This window comes from Centruroides vittatus, unplaced genomic scaffold, assembly GCF_030686945.1.
Source record: "Centruroides vittatus isolate TY-2023 unplaced genomic scaffold, ASM3068694v2 contig_82, whole genome shotgun sequence".
Classification (NCBI taxonomy): Eukaryota; Metazoa; Arthropoda; class Arachnida; order Scorpiones; family Buthidae; genus Centruroides; species Centruroides vittatus.
The window spans coordinates 808,264-831,517 of NW_027122533.1; the positions used below are offsets into that span (position 1 = coordinate 808,264).

At 33.9% G+C, this 23,254-nt stretch overlaps 1 protein-coding gene across 1 annotated transcript in view; it reads left to right on the forward strand.

The window, feature by feature from the left end:
• Positions 1-23,254, forward strand: part of LOC136982328 (ATP-binding cassette sub-family C member 4-like) — a 62,531-nt gene that overhangs the window by 16,533 nt on the left and 22,744 nt on the right. The window contains exons 4-9 of the mRNA XM_067278803.1: positions 131-225; positions 3,770-3,856; positions 3,918-4,014; positions 8,115-8,288; positions 11,643-11,815; positions 12,863-13,143. Coding sequence (XP_067134904.1) covers positions 131-225; positions 3,770-3,856; positions 3,918-4,014; positions 8,115-8,288; positions 11,643-11,815; positions 12,863-13,143 — 907 coding nt within the window. The remainder of the gene's footprint in view (positions 1-130; positions 226-3,769; positions 3,857-3,917; positions 4,015-8,114; positions 8,289-11,642; positions 11,816-12,862; positions 13,144-23,254) is intronic.

The window sequence follows — 23,254 nt, forward strand, 5'->3', positions numbered from 1 at the left end:
TTCTTGTATTTAATTTTAATTTCCTAACGTTTCAATGAATTTCTTTACAAGTCACGTTCAGTTTGAATAAAACATGCAATGCATTTATGTACAAAATAATTGTCTTGCATTTTTCTTATATTTATTTTAGGATATTAGATTATTTCCTAAAGGAGATTTGACAATTGTAGGAGAAAGAGGCGTGATAATGAGCGGAGGGCAGAAGGCAAGAATTAATCTAGCAAGGTAAGATTCTATTTCTAGGAGTCCAAACATAATAATACAATTTTAATGGGAATAAGCCAGATGTAGTGTAATAATAAATGCGTTTAAATAAAATTCGATTAATGCTTATATGCATATTGATTTTCAGATTAATTATGATATCCTAATAAATACGTTACTGAGAAACCTATATTCTTAATAGGTTATGTTACTTCAGGTATCGAATATGGCGGCGCTTCCGGTAATCTCGATGGCATGAGTGTTTACAAGTGATTTCGAGATGGCGCATATCGTACTGACAGTGCCGCACTAGGGCGGTGCCAGCGGTGCCCAGGCACAGGGCGTAGAAATGATCTGGACGAAGTTTTATATCATCGTTTTGGGGCGTAGTTACAGCAGCTTGCACCAGGCGCATAAAAGACTAGTTACGACGCTGCATACTGATGGTTTTTTATGCAAATTTTCTTTAAAATTATCCATTCGGGAAATATGAGGAATTATGTGTATTTCGAGTTCGGTTATGGTCTAGACAGATGGTGCATGTTGTTATGTTTTCGAATGGTGTTCGTGATTTTTTAAAGGTTGTACAATATTTTTTTTTAAGTTAACGAGTAGGAAAATTTGGCCAATGGTAATTACTGTTTAATTGTCATCATAAAAAATGTAGGAAGACTAAATTCTTTGATAAATTATTGATGAAAATGTTGATAGAGGGAGATCTCTGAAAACACGTTTTACAAAATATGAAAAATTGAAAAACCCAACGTGAATTGTGGTTGTGCGCAAATATGCCAATTAGGAATCATGGCTTAGTAGATGACTGTTTTTCATGGAAATATGCAAATTAGTAGATTGCGCGAAGTTTGCCGTTGCATGCTGTGTGTACCCTACGTTAGTTTTATGTACGATTTTTAAACAACCAAGGTATTTAGGTGAAATTTATTCCTAAATTTTTGTTAATTATTACGATAATTGTTGTTAATTTTTAATTTTGGTTCGTGCTCCCGACGGACCTCCCTCAGGTTAGTGATTCATCCTCTAACGTACATAATCAAGAATGTTTCTCGTGTGTTCTGAGGTCACGAGACAACGTGGCCGACGCAGCGACAATGAGGTGTGTGAGCATCGCAGGTTCAATCCCCGAGATGATGCCTATCGCAGCCGAAGTGGTGAGAGAAGCGAGCCGCGAGGCAGCAGTTCCCCATAGGCGTAAACTTATACTTAAATTCCAGCCAAATCTTCTTCGAACCACTGATGTAATCAATCGCGTGCAATTATATAGTTTAAAGGAATATGAATTTTTTAAATTATGTTAAATTAAGAAGAATGTATATTTAATAGTCATTCGGAAAACGCATAACATTTTTCCGGGCGACCCGTACATAAAGTGCTATAAACAAAAATTCATAGGACTACTTACCAATTGTGCCCCATTCGAGACGCCATTGCTTAAGCTTGCCGTCCTCGTGGAGGTGCACGCTGGACGGCGGATGCACGCGAAGCATGTCACGTGCCCCAATTTCAACGTCACTCGGTCATGTGACTAGGTCTCTGACGCGTTTCCTGGCAGTTTTTCTTCCGCGAGAAGAAAAGCTGTTCAAAGTTGTCAAACTGTAGTCCGCGAGTTGTTCGAAGTGGCACGAGTTCATCACGTATTAATAATAAGACATCGTTTGCTCTATCACGTGAAAGTTAAAGTGTACTTAAGTGTTCTTTTTATTTTATTGTATTCTATTTTGGAACGATATTTAACCGCAAAGATGTTTTAAAAAATAAGTAGCGTGACGATAACCTATTCAATAGGTCAGAAACGTTTTCCATATAAAATAAATCTCAGCAGCAAAAAGGTATTTAATAATATTTTTCAATCACTCTGTGATCTATTATTATTGGAAGGACTGTATTTATAAAATAATATTTTATGGAAACATTGAACTATTAAATACTATATATTATTTAAAGAAAATTTATTTAAAATATTACAGAATAAATGAATGCGATCGTCGGGTGCATGGTTAGCGACCCGCCATAAGTTTCCCTTGATAGACAAGTAACACATTGGACGCTGTCGTGGTGTATTTTTAAGTCAGAGTCTTATTCTTCGGATCAGTTGTAAGAAATTTTTTATTGCCAACCTTCCTCATATATTATTACCAAATATCCTAAGAAATCCTCAATTGATCGTCATTATGACAGATTTGACGGATTATTTTCTTTGGGTACAAAAGGAATATTTTCGCTTTAAAGGATTTTCGTGCGAAAAGATGGAATCATTAATAAAAGAAACTAGATTTTCTTCAGATATTCGATATGGTAGGCTCATCATTAATTGCAATGAATCCCATTTCAGAAAATGTCTGCGAGTGAAATGACTATGTACTGTACAGCATGAATTTTGCCTAAAAGTTCTTTTTAAATTTGTACTTCACTACCGGAGATGCTTTTTTTCTTTCCTTTCGTAGTAAGTTTGAATTTCCTGGCATTTCCGTACAGAAGAAAGAAAAGTACTTCTCGTCGCCTTTGGAAATTAAATCAGTTTCTTTTTCAAGATTTCTTACCAGCCATCTGCATCATGATCGAATTTCTAAAATGTGTTCGGAAGTGTTTCTTTGGAGCTCTTTCTTTTTCTGTAGGCCCATCTCTTTAAGAGTCTTGCGTATTTTCGGTGATAATCAAACTTTTAGTACTTCCATATGAATAACAACATGTTCATTGTCAAGCATTTCTCGCTATGCTATTCGGTTTCTATCATTCGTAACAACCTGTTTTTCCTTTATCCAAACTTTTATTTCACACTTTTTTAACATATTATATACAGATGATTTGCAATTGACTTTGGCAAAAAAATGCTCAACTCCATTTTTTTAGAGTGGTTCGCTTTATTTTCCTACATTGGTACAACGCATACTCTTAATATGTTTTTTTCTCAAGCCATTTTTCGAATTCATTCGCGAAAGTCTGTAATTCTCACGTGCTGTAACAGAGAGTGTGCTATGACGTATTGTTGGCAAGAAAATTTTTGAAATTATCTTTTTGAATTCAAAAGTTATGATGCTTTAAACTCAGTTCAGATTTTTTGTCTCATTCAGTTACTTCGTTTCACTGCTTAGGAATGTTTTTGCTAAGGCTTCCTCTCAACGATACAGGGCAGGGCTTTATGAATATTGTAAATAATATAAAATTAAAAATAAATGAAATATATTTTTTATGAGGTAGTATTATCTATGATTGGTTACTTTGAGACCTAGTAGAAGCGGCATCGTGTTCCTTATTCTATATTTTACTGACGTCTCTTCAGTTAGATGATAAAATGCTACACGAAAATTCTATTAAATATAAAACAAAAATGATTTTATTAATGTTTTGGAAAACGATAAATTTTCGCAAATTAAAAAAATTTTCAAATTTCAATCACATAGTTTCACGTAAGAACGACAGTAGCTGTAAAGATTAGAAAACACTTACAATAGATGTAACAATGTAATAAATTAATTGTAGATTCAATGTAATGCTTAGGTGATATTTCTTGCATTTAAGGATAATTTTGAAATTTTATATTTTTCAGAGCGCTATATCTGGATGCCGATATTTTCCTTCTGGATGATCCACTGAGTGCTGTTGATGTTCCAGTGGCAAAACATATATTCGAAAAGTAAATGTTTAAGTAATGATTTCGTATATTTTAATATATTTGAACACTTTGTTTATTTCAGATGTATAATGGAATATTTAAAAGACAAAATTTGCGTTCTCGTTACACATCAAATACAATTTTTAAATTCATCAAGTAAAATATTAGTGTTAAAAAAGGTAAAAACACGAATTGTTTAATAGTTTTTCTTTTCTAAATCATTTTCTAAACAATAAAAACATATCTTTTATAAGTAAAAAATATATATTTAAGGTGGGGATTTTTTACTGTTTTATAAAATCTTAAAAACTTAAAACTTTAAAGGTTATGACAAATTAGATAGTTGTTTTTTATATATCACCAAACGATCTCCTAAATAACGGGCTATAATATTGCTAGTTAAATGATTAGCATAAAGTAATTTGTCACTAGACAAGACGTTAGGCGCCATCTCTTAAATAAATTAATAATTATAGGTGTACCACCTATGGTACCAAATATGGAATTACCACCTATGGAATTTCAGGACATTGATTATATATTTGAACTCAGAGAACCGAGACGAGTTCAACGGTACCCTATTTTTGGACCGGAGACGAAAAAGTTAGGGTTAAACACGCGATACGGGAGCGGAAAGAGCGACGCGACTTCCGATCGCCATTTCGGTTAATGTTACTTATGGCAGCGGACGTGGCCGTTCCGACTGTTCGTGCTCTCGACTGACCTCCCGGAGGGGAGCCGCCGGCAGGCCGCCATGTGCTAAACGTCACTAGTTATTGATTCACGGTAGTTCTTGAACAAAGTAAAATAAAAAGGGAAAACGTTTACTAAAGGCAATTTTAACGGCAAGCGACGCGACTCCCGATCGCGATAGCGAGGCCGACTTAGCGGAGTGAGCGATGCGACACCCTATCATCGTGCGATCGCTGGGAAAAAGTATGATAACTTTATTATTTTTGTCTCCGGTCCAAAAGTAGGGTATCATTCAACTCGTCTCGGTCTCCTGAGTTCAGATATATACTCAAAGGCCCGAAATTCCATAGGTGGTAATCTATAGTATCCCGATAATTATAATTAAATAAATAAATTATTAAATAATTTAGGACCTTCTGGAATAAAAGTTGGTTTGGTGATATGATATAAATTCATCGGGCTTAAGATGTTATTAGTTGTTTTTAACAATAACTGCAGAGACAAAACAATACTAACGTTTACTAAACGTTAGCATTTATTACTATGCATTTCGGATGCAAATTTTTGTTTCTTTTGCACCCATACGGATCCAAATTAGGGAAAACATACAGATAAATCAAAACAATACAACAATTAAATGATTCACAATGTACAAACTAACCTCCTAGGCTAAACACAAACCGCTCCGTTTTACCAACCCTAGAGGCATCGTTTTACCAGCCTTTGTCTGTTTTCGCGCTATTTTAACCTCGCCACATCTGCCCACACGTAAACCATCTTCATCCCATTATTTAGATTAATAGTGCGATGTGCACTTTCGATCGCGAAATGTTCCTTGAATCTACGTAAATACTTACCTTTTCTCTGTGAATTATTTTAACATCATTATTATCAATTTGATAACCGTATTAATTACAATGAATTGTCCATTATCTTTTAAGCGAATCGCTGTTTCATGTTCTCTTACTCTAACCCTGAGCTGTCTTCTTGTTTCACCTATGTAAGTTACTGGCTTTTTACATGTACATTTTTACTCATATTCTACTCCTATTTCATCTGCTTTTTCTTCATTTTGAATTTTATTAATATTAACATTATTTTTGATTTTATTTTCTAGTTTGGCTGCTAGTACAATATCGTATTTTCTGAACACATTTTTATATTTTTCGAATATTATTTTAATATATTGGGAATGACATGTATATATTATCATTTTGTTTATTTTTAACATTAAATCTATTTTTTGTAAATTCTGTTATCCATTTTTTTAGTAATCTACTGGGGTAATTGTTTAATATAAATGTATTTATTAATTCACTTTGTTGTTTTTATGTACCTTATGCTTAAGATGTTCTAATCCATATCTTAGATAATGCTGTCACAAAATTATTTCATTTTATTGCTAGAGGACAATATGATTTATAATTTAGATTTTTAAAATATGTATTTATATTTTAGAAAATACAAGGGAAGCGGCAATTCCACCGCTTCCATGGACGGCACGCCACAGTTAACTATTAAGTTACTTTCTCACTTTCTTTTTTCACTTGGCATTGGATATCCGAATAGTTTTTGTAGTTTCTAACCTTTTCTTTTCTTATATTGACAGTCGGTTATTTCTTTAACTGATCCTATACTTACTTGTAATCTTCGCATCTGTCGCTTCAACAGGAAAATGATTTTAATTTTAAATTTTATTGCGGATTTTATGATTTCTCTTTCGATCTCCCATATGTCTGTACGTTGTATGATTGCTGAAATAGATTTACGGTAAGCTTAATATTGTTAATGTGAACTCCTCTCTTAAAAAAAACACTTAAAAAAACACTGTATATCTATTTTGCATCTCTAAAAAGCTGTAATGTGGATAAAAATCTAAATTATGAATCGTATTGTCCTCTAGTAATAAAAGGAAATAATTTTGTGATAGCGTTATCTAAGATATGGATTAGAACGTCTTAAGCATAAGGTAGTAAAAAACAACAAAGTAAATAAATAAATACATTTATATTAAACAATTACTCCAGTAGATTATTAGAAAAATGGATAATGGAAATAAAATCAAAAATAATGTTAGTATTAATAAAATTAAACATAAAGAAAAATCTGATGAAATAGGAGTAGTATATGAGTTAAAATGCACATGTAAAAAGCCTGTAACTTACATAGGTGAAACAAGAAGACAGGCCAAGGTTAGAGAACGAGAATATGAAATAACGATTCGCTTAAGAGATATCCAATTGCCACGGGCAAATCATTGTAATAAATGAGGTTGTCATATTAAAAGAATGATGTTAAAGTAACTCACAGAGAGAAAGATATATATTTAGGCAGATTAAAGGAACATTTCGCGATTGAAAGTGAACATCGCACTATTAGCGAGGTTGAGGACGAAGTTTTCAGCGCGAAAACATGTACGTCGGATGTTCAGCGCCGCTTTCCCTAAGCCTAGAAGTTTGACAATGGCATTTGGAAAGTCAGTGGAATCATGCTGTGACATTGTGAAAAGGAAAATGCAAAAAAATATTTAGTTCGAATTTTCACCTAGTGGTAAAAATTCGAACTAGATAGTTTTTTGCATTTTCCTTTTCCCCTGTGGTCCATATAACATATATACCAAGTTTCATCAAAATACGTTCACGAGAACGGGCTCTTGACAGGTCTGAGTAGGGCAACTTTAATTATAACCACTCTGTACAATGTGAATTATTTAATTGTTGTATTGCTTTGATCTAACTATATGCTTTCCCTAGTTTATATCTGTATTACCTAAAGAGGGGTGCAAAAGAAACAAAAATTTGCATCCGAAATGCATAATAATAAGTGCTAACGTTTTGTAAACGTTAATATTGTTTTGTCTCTTATAAAATGCGGTTATTGTTAAAAAAAACAACGGTTATCTAATTTGTCTTAACCTTTAAAGTTTTAATTTTTTAAAGAATTTTTTTAAAGAAAATTGATTTTTAAATAAAGTAAAATACATTTTAATCTATTTTAACAATGTACGAGTTGTAACCATGTAAAGTTCAAATTTAAATTAAAAGTTATTAATTTGATTGGATTGGTAAATAAACTACCAAAACATTGCCCTATAATATAGCGCAATGTTTTGGTCCATATAGAGTCCATATAGTCCATATAGCCCATAATATATGATTACAAATATGTACAATATAGAGGAAGAAGAAATCGTTTTTCAGAAAATAATCGTTATTTCACTGTAAACACGTGATGAAAATTTTTAAACTGCATCTGGCCAGAATTTGGGACAAGCACAAATTTCTCACGAAATATTGTAGTTTGAGATTTTTATCGTTCACATAAGTCTTGTGAATGTGAAAGCAGTTAGATTTATTTCCTATTCGTAACAATAAATACAGAATAGGAATTTCATTTGCAGTTTAAAATTACATTTGTAAACATTACCGGAAACAAATGTCTTATTTATTAAACTCCGTAAAAGTTACATGAAACATAATAGATATTCGTACTCAAGATGTTTGTCTGCATACATATTTACGTATACTAATACTTTTATATATTAAAAATACAAAAGCAATTGTGAACTTGTGTTTATAAATTTCAGGGACAATGTGAATTCATTGAAAATTTAGAAATGCTTACGGGAATTTTTCCAAAGCAAGAAGTCGCTAAAAATATCACGGATTTAGAAACTGCAAATTTCAATGATGATGAAATAACCGGAAGTAGTCAATCTGAAGTAAATGATGACAAGGAAGATAGTGACCACGGTGATGCGGTAAGAATTACTTGTTTATTAGACAATTATCTCAGTGAATATTTATAGAGTAAAATAACTGAAATTTGGCAGTTTTAATCTTAAATTGATTGTTATCAACTATTGTACATAAAGAGTTTCTAGTTACATCAAAAATTATTCGATTTTAGAAATTAATTATTATAAACGATTTAAAAACGTTTCGATTGAATAATACTTACATCATTATATTTTTATAAGCATTAATGTTTTAATTGCTGAGCCATCATTTCGTATAAGATATAAACAGAATCCCCCGGCTGCGGATCTGACACTACTTGTAAATTCATTCGAGACACAGAAACCCGTGATATAGCGCGAGAGCCGGAGCGGTGTGTGCGAAATTAAGAAATCGGATGTGGTTCACTCTACTATGAATATAATACAAAACAACGCAGATTTATTAAAGCTTAAGCGATTATCCAGGTACACTACAAAAACCAGATTTATCCACATAGTTTATCTGCTATTATATGAGAATAGTACAATATAAATGATTAAAGAATAATTCTACTAAAGCACTTATCTCGGTGACAGGGAAAGTTTAGAAATTTATTACGGGTCGACAAATTAATCTAACATAACCGTCCTGGAAAGTACCTTCGTTGATTCGTTTGTTTCTTGGAAAGATAGCTCGGCAAATATATAAAACAATAGTCCTTGGAAAAGGTACAGTTCCAGTGATATGCTGGCATGACTTGGGAAAATGAGGCAATGGGGTCTTCCTGGAAAGGCGGTCGGAGAAAGATCTCGGAGTCGTACTCCAAGACCTTTCTTATCCTCCCTTTTTATATCATTCTTCTTTCCTTCATACCAAAATTTCGAAAAATCGGATAGAGAGTGAGATTATTATCCAATCCTAGAAATTTTTTGTCGAACTTCCTTGGGTGAATCGAAATCATAGGACTATACGAAGCAATTCGAAAGGAAGTGTTATGAAGAGGTAAAATTTCATGAACTTCCGTGTTCTCTGTTGATTTTTGGCTTTGTTTAACAGTTTAAATCTAACTCAATTGTTAAATTTTATAAATAATAGCCCGTTATCGCACAGTTTTAAATCTTCACAAATACAATACTAAATTTAAAAAGAGACTAGTCTACAAGAATTTTTTATGAATTGAATGGAAGTTTAATGATTTTAAGCAATCTGTATTTTTCTCATAAATGATGTATTTTTTCCTATTTATGATTTAGTGCATTAGATATGTTCTGATACAATGGGTATGAATTTTCAATAATAATCTCAAAACTTTTTAACAATAAACTTTTATAAAAATTTAAAAGACAAACAGAATTTATATTTATAACTGTATTGTTTATTAAAGCAACATAAAATATTTTAATTTGAAAATATAAAATACATGAAATCTATGACTTCAAAATGACTTCAGAAATCTATAGTTTACAATCACCAGTGACACAATTTTTACCTACAAAAACAACTTTTCCCATGGAGAGTACTCCTTTGCAGAAATGCAAATTGTTAATATTTCTTCTGATTACGATGCACACAATTAATAAATAAATACACTGATTGACCAAATTATTGGAGAGACTATGCTAATAATGAGTTGGTTCCACCTTAGCTTTGATCACAGCTGTAATTTTTCTAGGTGAGATTCTATGTGATGTTTGAACTGTTAAACAGAAATATTAGCAAATGCTAACGTAATAGCACCTCTTATTTGATTGAAGTTGAATAGCGGCATTTTCAGGCTTTGAATGTATACTTTAACCTTGTTCTACAATGTGTTATCAGATGACTGATCGATTGGAGCAAAATGAAACTCAGATTGATGTTCATTGCAATAATCTCAGAAAAATCGAGCATTGTAACAGTGCATTGTCCAGTTTTCATTGAAGAACACTAGATATGAACCGGTGCAAGGGGATGACAATGAAGTTCAGGTAAACCCTGGCATTAAGGGATGTTTCAGGGCTATAAAGCGACCAAATGTCTCCCAGGTAAGCGTTTTTCAGAATTTTATTTAAGTTCCATCATCTTGTACGGCTTACATTTGACTAGTGCGTCCATGAATTCACTCTGTTGGTGCCATATTCTGATATCAACCGGATAAAGAAGGAAACGAGAATCGTTGGAACAAGTGACGTTTTTCCACTCATGAAGTTGTGAATTACAATACTCCTCGACCCTCAGCAGGCACACTTTCCTATGTTCTTCTGATAGCGAAAGCGCCGTTAATGGCCTCTGCTCTTCAACCCAACTCGGAAATGATCAGACATGTTATACATTAAAACATTATTTTGCTGCACTTTGATTACATTGAGCTGCAATCTTTCAGGTTGTTGCCTTCCTAATGAAAAAAAAAAACACACGCAATTTGTGCAATTTTCTGAACAACAAATGTTTTGTTGCATCAAAAAAGTTGAGGATGTCAGCAGTTTCCAAAATACTGTAACCAGATTTTCTTGCCCAATAACAATAATTCGATTAAAGATGTAAAATCATTTGTATTGTTCTTGTTCAATTTAATAGATCTGTTTTGTTGTTTTTTTAAAAAGGCAACACTGCTTTTCGTAAAAGCGCGTGTTCTTATAAATTATCTGTAATGCAGCTTGTTAAGAAAAGTTTAAGATGAACTCTAGTTCATCTTAAACTTTTCAGCTGTATAAATTCAACGTAAACATAAAACGAGTTGAAAACATTCGCAGAAGTTCGTATGTTACTGTTGAGTCCGACTCAGGAGCTATTGTATTGATATAATAGATTTTATGCTTTAAAGAATATTCAGAAGTAACAATTGCGTTATATTATACCCTGTGTTTGCCAGGACTGCAATTGTGTTCAGTTTAGGAAATAATTCTAAAAACAGTGTTTTGGATTACAAGTTTTATGGCATTTTTACAAAAATTTATATTTACTGTATAAAAGAATTCATAAAAAATTTAAACAATGGAACCGATGTATTTTATAAGTTAAAAGATTATATTTAAAAAAAAGGTAAAAGTTATAATTCTAAAAATCTTTTCAAAAAAAAAACTACGACAGGAATATATTCTTTTCAGTCTTTACCGATTTTAGTAATTACATTTAGTGAGTTCTTCATTCGTCGACCGTTAATGATAATGTTCGTTGAAATATATTTCTTATTTTTCTCGTATGTAATTTTTATTTCTTTACTATATTATGAACTAATGTTCAAAAAAACAATAAACAGTTTTATAAGTTTGTATGAATTAAGAATAGTACGATAATTTGTATTTAAATAGAAAAAATATATGTTAGATTCTTTTGGTTTATAAAGTAATGAAATATTTGCTCCAGATTTAAGAAAAATTCAAGGAATAAGTATAAATTTTAATTAATTTTCGTAGGAAGCTGAAAATAACCAAACACCACGAGACAACGAAGATAGAAAACCAGACATTTCAGTTTATAAAGCATACGTGAATGCTGGAGCAGGACTTTTCTTCAAGATTGTTATTTTATCCACGCTAATTATATCGCAATCCGTTACAAGTGCCAGCGACTATTGGCTAATCAAATGGTATGATATTATTATAATTTATTGTATACTTCAAGACGTAAACTGAGTTTTTAAATAAAATGTTTAATTAAAACACAGTTATATTGCATCACTCATATTCCATTTAGCATGTTAACAAGTTTTGAATACTGTATTATTAATGAGCAAACAATTGCAATAAATACATATTTTTCCATTTTTAATATTTCAACTTACCGTATTATGTGGCCATCAAAATAAACGCCATAATAAAATTTTTAAATATAAGACATAATCAATACCATGAATTCTTTCAATAATATATGTATATATTATATACATATTTTTATGAAGAACACTAGATATGAACCGGTGCAAGGGGATGACAACGAAGTTCAGGTAAACCCTGGCATTAAGGGTTTACCTGATCCCAACACCAAAAAAGAACAATTATACACAACAATAAGATAATAAATATACATATCTTAGACAGATAAATTTATTATTTTAATTTAAATTTAAAACTTAAAGCCAACAATAGGAACATACTTGAGGACTTTTCTGAAGACGTTTATTCAAATCGTGAAAATATTTTAAACATTTTTTTACATTAAACATCCATAATAATGTCATCTTCGCTATGTGCTTCATTAAGGCAGGCGAAACTAAGTACTTTAGAAAAAGATATCTCATTTACGTTATATCTTGTTCCAGTGTCAATCTTTGAATGAATACATTTCAATCTCTGCATACCATGCAACTTGAAATATTTCAAAGTGTGTGCAATGTTTCAATCACTTCGATGATTCTATGATGAATTTCATCTGCTGTAAAGTCAATCGTATAACGACGACGTTCACAATGTCACATGCGACGACATGTCACAATAAATTATAGGACTTTATTTGGATTTTCATTGAAATCATTCCATATATTTATGCAGTTGTATTGCTACCTTTTTATTCGGTAGATTTACATTATTTATATGTATTATCTTTATTTAATGACCGTAATTATTAGTTTAGTTGTATGTCACTATCGAACGCATATTAAAAATGTCAATTTTTAATTGTTATTTCATGTTTTCAGGTTGCAAGATCTTAGAATCTATAGCCAAAATATAGAAAATCTCGAAAATATTACATCTAATAGAAGCCTTTTTAACGAAATTGAAGTTAAAAATTTTTACCATAGTAAATATTTCGACATGTATGTTTACATTGGTTTGATATGTGCTGTATTTATAACGACGTTACCATCCGGATTATTGTTATACAGATTCTTTACAATTGCTTCTTACAAGCTACACAACAATATGTTTCGTTGTATCATTCGAACTCCAATATCATTTTTGGATTACAACCCTGTTGGTATGTAAAATGTCTCACTTGTCAGTTTACTTTATTCTTAAGTTAACGAGTCCATATATATAATCGAGAAGAGTTAATAATAATAATAATAATAATAATAATAACTCTCCCGTGGTCACCACCTGGTCGTGGTGGGAGAGCCCAGTAATTTTACTGATCCATAGGGCAATGCAGGCTGGAGCATAAGCTCCTGGTAGGGACACCCATGCCAGTAAGGTCTATGGGGAGAAATGAAGCTAAGAGTGACCACACCCACATTCTGTGGAGATATTCATCATGGTAATAACTAGATCAAAGTGTGATACCGGCTCGGACGTCGCCCGGGTTAACAAGGTCCGCGTTCGTGGGTTAGGCAGAGGCTCACGTTCGAAAAATAGGCCACAGTCTCCCTTGGTTACCGGTGGCGAAAGCAGCACCGGCCCAAGCATGGCGACTGCAATGCCCTCAACAGATGTGAGGAACCAACCCAGCCTTGGTGTTTCTGTGGCAATGCATCCACAGACCACAAAGGCTGGAAAACCACGCCAACGGATGAAATGGACAGTAGAAATGAACGAGTTTATCATCCGTACTTATTACACCATCACAAAACTCGAAACAAACATGACAGCATACAGACAACAACTACACCATAGATTCACACAACAGTATCCTCATCTCACTGTCACCGAACAAAGGGTTGTTGATCAAAAAAGAACAATTATACACAACAACCTTATTCCACAAACAACACTTGAACTTATCAAACAACAGGTTGCTGATCAAATACATCAACAGACAGAAACATCTAACATTAATGAAGATCATGTAACCTGTCAGGATAATCCAGCAACAAGCATTGATAATAACACACATACAACAATTACCACTAATGATACTACAGACACTTCCTCATCCATCACTGATAACATAGACTTGGATTTAGTTAATACGCTCTCACTTATATTTCAGGAAACACTCACTAAATATACAGGTACAGATCCCACACAACGACCACGAATACCAAAAAACAACACGTCGAAGGAAGTAGGAAAAACACTAAATTATGTAAACACTCACTTACTACCACACTACATTCATTCAATTTCTACACTCGCAGACATTCATACATTAGTTTATGCTGGAGCAGTCACAGTAGTGACACACCATGGACTGAAAGTACAATCACAGACAAATACACAGAAAACACAATTCTATCACAAGCCTGCCTGGCAGAGAAGAATAGAAACACAAATAAATGACATTAGTCAGCAATTAGGCAGGCTAACACAATACACTAAAAACAACATAACACCCAAATTAAGGAAACAGCTCAAAAACATTTTCAAGAAAATAAAAACACACACAAAACATGAACATCACAACACACGCATTACAGAATACATTGATACACTAAAACAAAAACTTGCTGCCAAAGCACGTAGACTCAAACGATACAAAACATGTACACTACGAAAACAACAAAATAAATTATTTACAAACAATGAAAAACTCTTTTACAGACAAATTAATAACAAAGCAAACACTGATACACAGCACAGTGGCACACCAACAGAAGAAGAACTCACAACATATTGGTCTTCTCTTTGGCCCAGTGCTGTCACGCACAATGCTGATGCAGGCTGGATCGAGGAGGAGAACAGAAACTTGCACAACATACCAACTATGCCCTGTGTTGAAATAAACATACATGATTTCCAATACACTGTTAACAGAACACACAACTGGAAGACACCTGGTGTAGACAACATTCACAATTTCTGGTACAAAAAGTTTACATCACTGCACCAGGAACTAGCTAAACATCTAACACACATCATCATCAATCCACAAGACATGCCAAATTTTCTTACTCAGGGCATCACCTACATGAAACCTAAAAACAACAATACCACAGACCCCACACAATACAGACCAATTACATGTCTTCCAACACTCTACAAATTTTTGACATCCTGTATTGCAAACAAAATATACAAACATGTTGAAGAACACGACATTCTAACAGAACAACAAAAAGGTTGTCGTAGAAACCACAGGGGATGCAAAGAACAGTTACTCATAGATTCAGTCATTCTACGGCAAGCACACAGACAACACAGAAACATACACATGGCATATATAGACTACAGAAAAGCATTCGACAGTGTTCCACACAGTTGGCTGCTACATATCCTACACATGTACAAAATACATCCATCACTCATTGCATTCTTTCAAAACACTATGCAGCACTGGAGAACAACACTACATCTCAGGGTTAGTAACACTTCCATACAAACAAACCAAATTTTTATTAGGCGAGGAATTTTTCAAGGAGATTCCTTGAGTCCTCTCTGGTTCTGCCTAGCCCTGAACCCATTATCCAACATGTTAAACAACACGCAATATGGTTACAATATCAGACACGAAAAAACAACACAGTATACACTGTCAAATCTCATGTACATGGATGACATAAAACTTTATGCATCCACACAAAAACAACTTCATCAACTCCTACAAATCACACATTCATACACCAAGGACATACAAATGGAATTTGGCCTAGATAAATGCAAAACACTTCACATAGAAAAAGGAATCCTGAAGAAAGAAGATTTTGCACTTGGAAATGGAGACGTTATTGAATCCATGAAAGAAGGCGAGTTCTACAAGTATTTAGGATTCCAACAGGCCAAACTAACAGAACATACACAAATAAAGCAAAGATTAATTAAAGAATACCAAAGTAGGTTAAATGCTATTCTCAGAACACAATTAAATGCAAAACACACAGTTAAAGCAATAAACACATATGTCATCCCAGTACTCACATATTCTTTTGGAGTTATACATTGGACTCACACTGATCTTGAGCAACTCCAAAGGAAAACAAGAACAACACTTACTAAGCATAAACAACATCATCCTAAATCCGCCACAGAAAGATTAACCCTTCCACGTAAAGATGGCGGACGTGGTCTGATTGACATAGTTAACCTTCACTACAAACAAATACAGTCACTGCGAGAGTTTTTCTACAAAAAACAAGAAACATCACAATTACATAAAGCAGTAACTCTAGCAGACTCGAATAACACACCATTAAACTTACACTCACATCATATGGACACAACACAACATATAAAAAGCATAGACACCATTAAGCAATCGTGGGCTCGAAAGGCACTCCATGGCAGGCATCCTTACGATCTGGCCCAGGATTTTGTTGACAAAACTGCGTCAAACAGCTGGTTAGCTCGGGGATTCCTCTTTGGGGAGACGGAAGGATTCATGATTGCCATACAGGATCAGGTCATAAATACTAAAAACTACAGAAAACACATACTCAAAGATGCAACACTCACAAATGACACATGCAGAAAATGTCACATTATGCCAGAAACTATACAACACATCACCTCTGGTTGCAAGCTCTTGGCACAGACAGATTATTTACACAGACATAATCAAGTAGCAAATATAATACACCAAGAGCTTGCAAAGAAACACAAATTAGTAGACATCCACAAACCATACTACAAATACATTCCACAGACAGTATTGGAAAACAACACGCACAAAATGTACTACGACAGAGCCATAATCACAGATAAAACAATTTACCACAACAGACCAGACATCACACTCATTGACAAACACAATAAAATCACATACATTATAGACATATCCATTCCAAACACTCACAATATACAAAACGCATGCACTGAAAAAATTAGCAAGTACACAGAACTCGCCCAGGAAATAAGGCATCTGTGGAGGATGGATAAGGTGCTTATTGTACCTGTTGTTCTCTCCTCTACAGGTGTCATACCACACACACTACACAAAAGCCTGGGCACATTACAATTGAATAGAAACACATACATCACACTACAGAAGGCCACTATATTGAATACATGTCATATTGTGAGAAAATTCCTGAATACAGACACACACACTGATACACTTCTTTAATTTCTGTTTTGGTTACTATGCCTTGACTTTGGTCCGGCATAGTACACAGCCACCGGTGTTAACCGAGTATATTTAACTTAACCCAACATAATAATAATAGCTCTCCTGTGGTCACCAACTGGTCGTGGTGGGAGAGACCACTAATTTTACTGATCCATAGGGCAATGCAGGCTGGAGCACAAGCTCCTGGTAGGGACACCCATGCCAGTAAGGTCTATGGGGAGAAATGAAGCTAAGAGTGACCACACCCACATTCTGTGGAGATATGTATCATGGTAGTAACCAGATCTAAATGTGATACCGGCTCGGACGTCGCCCGGGTTAACACGGTCCGCGTTCGTGGGTTAGGCAGAGGCTCACGTTCGAAAAATAGGCCACAGTCTCCCTTGGTTACCAGTGGCGAAAGCAGCACCGGACCAAGCATGGCTACTGCAATGCCCTCAACAGATGTGAGGAACTAAACTAGCCTTGGTGTTTCTGTGGCAATGCATCCACAGACCACAAAGGCTGGAAAACCACGCCAACGGATGAAATGGACAACGGAAATGAGCGAGTTTATCATCCGTACTTATTACACCATCTCAAAACTCGAAACAAACATGACAGCATACAGACAACAACTACACCATAGATTTACACAACAGTATCCTCATCTCACTGTCACCGAACAAAGGGTTGTTGATCAAAAAAGAACAATTATACACAACAACCTTATTCCACAAACAACACTTGAATGTTGTTTATGGGATAAGGGGTAAGATCAAACAACATGTTGCTGATTAAATACATCAACACACAGAAACATTTAACATTAATGAAGATCACGTAACCTGTCAGGATAATCCAGCAACAAGCACTGATTACAGCACACACACAACAAGTACCACTATTGATACTACAAACACTTCCTCATTCATCACTGATGACATAGACATGGATTTAGTTAATACGCTCTCACTTATATTTCAGGAAACACTCACTAAATATACAGGCACAGATCCCACACAATGACCACGAATACCAAAAATCCACACGTCAAAAGTAGTAGGAAAAACACTAAATTATATAAACACTCACTTACTACCACACTACATTCATTCAATTTCTACACTCGCAGACATTCATACATTAGTTTATGCTGGGGCAGTCACAGCAGTGACACACCATGGACTGAAAGTACAATCACAGACAAATACACAGAAAACACAATTCTATCACAAGCCTGCCTGGCAGAGAAGAATAGAAACACAAATAAATGACATTAGACAGCAATTAGGCAGGCTGACAATACACTAAAAACAATATAACACCCAAATTAAGGAAACAGCTCAAAAACATTTTCAAGGAAATAAAAACACACACAAAACACAAACATCACAACACACGCAGTACAGAATACATTGATACACTGAAACAAAAACTTGCTGCCAAAGCACATAGACTCAAACGATACAAAACATGTACACTACGAGAACAACAAAATAAATTATTTACAAACAATGAAAAACTTTTTTTACAGACAAATTAATAACAAAGCAAACACTGATACACAGCACAGTGGCACACCAACAGAAGAAGAACTCACAACATATTGGTCTTCTCTTTGGTCCAGTGCTGTCACGCATAATGCTGATGCAGGCTGGATCGAGGAGGAGAACAGAAACTTGCACAACATACCAACTATGCCCTGTGCTGAAATAAACATACATGATTTCCAATACACTGTTAACAGAACACACAACTGGAAGACACCTGGTGTAGACAACATTCACAATTTCTGGTACAAAAAGTTTACATCACTGCACCAGCAACTAGCTAAACACCTAACACACATCATCATCAATCCACAAGACATGCCAAATTTTCTTACTCAAGGCATCACCTACATGAAACCTAAAAACAACAATACCACAGACCCTACACAATACAGACCAATTACATGTCTTCCAACACTCTACAAATTATTGACATCCTGTATCGCAAACAAAATATACAAACATATTCAAGAACACGACATTCTAACGGAACAACAAAAAGGTTGCCGTAGAAATCACAGGATGCAAAGAACAGTTACTCATAGATTCAGTCATTCTACGGCAAGCACACAGACAACACAGAAACATACACATGGCATATATAGACTACAGAAAAGCATTCGACAGTGTTTCACACAGTTGGCTGCTACATATCCTACACATGTACAAAATACATCCATCACTCATTGCATTCTTTCAAAATACTATGCAGCACTGAAGAACAACACTACATCTCAGGGTTCATAACACTTCCATACAAACAAACCAAATTCTTATTAGGCGAGGAATTTTTCAAGGAGATTCCTTGAGTCCTCTCTGGTTCTGCTTAGCCCTGAACCCATTATCCAACATGTAAACAACACACAATATGACTACAATATCAGGCATAAAAAAACAACACAGTTTACATTGTCACATTTCATGTACATGGATGATAAAACTTCATGCATCCACTCAAAAACAACTTCATCAACTCCTACAAATCACACATTCATACACCAAGGACATACAAATGGAATTTGGCCTAGATAAATGCAAAACACTTCACATTAAAAGGAATCCTGAAGAAAGAAGATTTTGCGCTTGGAAATGGAGACATGATTGAATCCATGGAAGAGAGCGAATTCTACAAGTATTTAGGATTCCAACAGGCCAAACTAACAGAACATACACAAATAAAGCAAAGATTAATTAATGAATACCAAAGTAGGTTAAATGCTATTCTCAGAACACAGTTAAATGCAAAACACACAGTTAAAGCAATAAACACATATGTCATCCCAGCAGTGGCGTGCCGTCATTGGAAGCGATGGAAGCGCCGATTCCACCTTCCAATGACTTTCTTTTGAATTTTATAAAATATAAATTTTCATATTTTTACGTACTTTGAATTAATTAAAATTAATATTTTATTATAACTGCATTATGTATCTTTTACAAATTTCTATACTACATGTGAAAAAAAAACGATAAGATTGCTATTGTATATTCGAATAATTCGGTGGCGGAAGGAATGTCGAAACCGGGTCAGTCTCCAATCAGCCAGATTATATAGGCATTAGCACATGCGGTTTACAGTGCACCAACCTCACCCGGTTTAGCTTACCCGGCTAAACCGGGTAAGCAACACACTCGTAAAGAGTACAGCTTTATATCCCGGACCGGTTCTGGGCTGTTTAGCCGCCTGCCTGCCTGCTAGATATTCGACCGCTCTCGCCCGATTACGTGAATCACGAGTAGACTAGATCAACGGCGGGCAACCCCGGCCCGCGGGCCAGCTACGGCTCGCGAAAAGTTTCTATCCGGCCCGCGAGATCTTTAATAGATTATTAAATTGGAAAAATAACTAATTAATAGTTAATTTTCCAATTCTTTGTAATTTTCGAAAACGATAAGAGAAATAAATGTAGTGTAAACTTTTTATTTATTTATTTCATATTTGCAGACTAAAAAAATTACGAGTCACAAAAAGGCGTCAATTAACTACTACGGTTCGCGGAAAAACGTAAAATTTATTCTGGCCCGTGTTATAAAAAAGGTTGCCCACCCTAGACTAGATTTATAACTTAACCCAACCGATAGGAGTTTACTGGCATGTTTTTATGATAGTTCTGTATAGTTGACGGGAGTTTTAAAAAATCCATTAAAATATTTGATATATTTATTCCGCTCTCCCATCTTATATTACTTACGGGTTTCAATGTTAAACCGGTGATATTACGATTATAGTATGTCCCATCTGTAAGGGAATGCAGAAAAAACGTGTACAATTCTTGTATAATGTTAAAAAATTAACTGTTACTTTGGCATCATTATTTACAACCAAATTTAATGAATGAGACGTACAATGGTACAAAAAATGCTCTAGAATTTATTTTCCTTAAATGTACGATCTAAGTATCGGTTGTCATAAAAATTTCTTTCCACTTTTTTCCCAAGACTACAGATATTCGAGTACAAAGTAACTGGTTTCGAGTTATTTCTACTAAGAAGTAGTTAAATAATTAAGAGATTAGGGAATGGTGACATAAGTAAAACCCTGCTGACTTAAACAAAAGCTTAACCGAAGCAATTACTAGCTTAGTACAGTGGGAAACTGATTTCCGTGTACACCTGGTACTAAAACGAATTGCAGTAGTTAGAAAACAAATGACTATTAAGTTTAACATATTTACATCTATGGTGAGAAACGTTTAAAATTTACAACGGCCCTGTTGCGTCCTTTGAGATATACTAGTGATGCGACAAAAGAGGCATTTGACATTGACCGGTATCGGCACCCTCAGGATTTGTCATGCATGCATTCACTGTACACCTACCAAAATCGTCTCTGTTTCCATTCGTGAGCCACTCGCAGGGAGCAATTTTAACTCAGTGGATTGTTTAAATATTTAAAAATAAACAATATTTTATGTTATTTTTATATACGTTTCTTCGCAAAAGTATATTCATACAATTGAATATTTTGTACCAGGTATGTATAATTGTATATCCATCACAAATTTTATTTTACTAAGTAAGTTTTAATAATTTTATTTTTAATTTTAGCCCTTATATCATGGCTAGCGATTTAAACTGTAATTGTGATATTGAAAATTTACTTAAAAAAAGTTTTGGCTCAATACAATATAATGAAAAAGAAGCCATTATTAAAAGAGAAAGACCAACGCCTAAATTAAATATAAGTACTTCGACAAAAAAATTTGTTCGACATTTTCACGATAAAATTTATCAAGACGTAAAATGGCTTTGTGGATGCATAAAAATGCAAAAATTGTTTTGTTGGCCTTGCCTATTATTTTCAAATGAAATTAGTGTGTGGAATAAGAATGGCTTTGACGATTTAAATAATTTGAGTAAAGCTAGAAAAAGACACGAAAATCGTAAATGTCACATCGATTCTTTCGTAAAATTGAAGCAATTTAGAAATCAAAATAGAATAGAATTTAACATTAGTAAACAATATAAAATTAATATTGAAAATTATAACAAGATAGTTACGGCTAATAGATATATTGTATCTAAATTAATAGATATTACATGCTTTTTAGCAAAGCAAGAATTGGCATTTAGAGGGCATAGGGAATGTATTGAATCTAATAACAGAGGTAATTATATTGAACTCGTTTCTTTATTAAGTACGTCAGATAATCAATTAAAAATGCATTTAGAGAAGTCTACAGTTTTTACTGGCTTATCGAACAAAATTCAAAATGAGCTCGTTAATTCGTTAGGAAACGTTTTATTGCAAGAAATTAAAAAAGAAATTGAAAACGCAAAATTTGTTGCTATAATTGTAGATGAAACAACGGACATTAGCCACAGAGCCCAGATGTCGACTGTATTTCGTTACGTGAAAGAAAACGGTAACGTCGAAGAAAAATTTGTGGGCTTTACTGATGTGAGTGAGAACAGAGACGCAAATTCGTTATTCACTCACATTAAGAGTTACTTAGACGAATTTCAATGCACTAAAAAATTAGTGGCACAAACATACGACGGTGCTGCCGTAATGGCCGGACAACATAATGGTGTCCGAGCTAAAATTAAAGAAATATCCAAACATGCTATTTTCGTACACTGTTATGCTCACAGATTGAACCTAGTTTTCTCTCAATCTGTTGGATATATAAAAGAATGTAAAATATTTTTTCAAACTATGACAGGATTTTCTTCATTTTTTTCTAAATCTTCTAAAAGATCTCACGCCTTAGACCTAGAAGTCAATAAGCGTTTTCCTTCAGCCACACCTATTAGATGGAATTACAATAGCAGGATTGTAAACTGCGTTATGGAGTATAAAGAAGAATTAAAACTTTTGTTGTTGAATATGGTTGAAAGTCCAGAACAATGGGATTCTGATACTACAATTGCCGCAAGAGGATTATACCATTATTTAATAGATTTTGATTTTCACTTTTTATTACTAGTTTTTCATCAAATATTTGCACATTCAGATATCCTTTTTGATATATTACAAAAAAAAAATTTAATATAGCATATTGTATTACTAGAATAAATCACTTTATTGATTTTTTACGACAGAAAAGAAATGATTTTGATTTGATTTGGGACGCTTTGAAAAAAGATGAAACTTTTTTAGAAATTCAACCAAA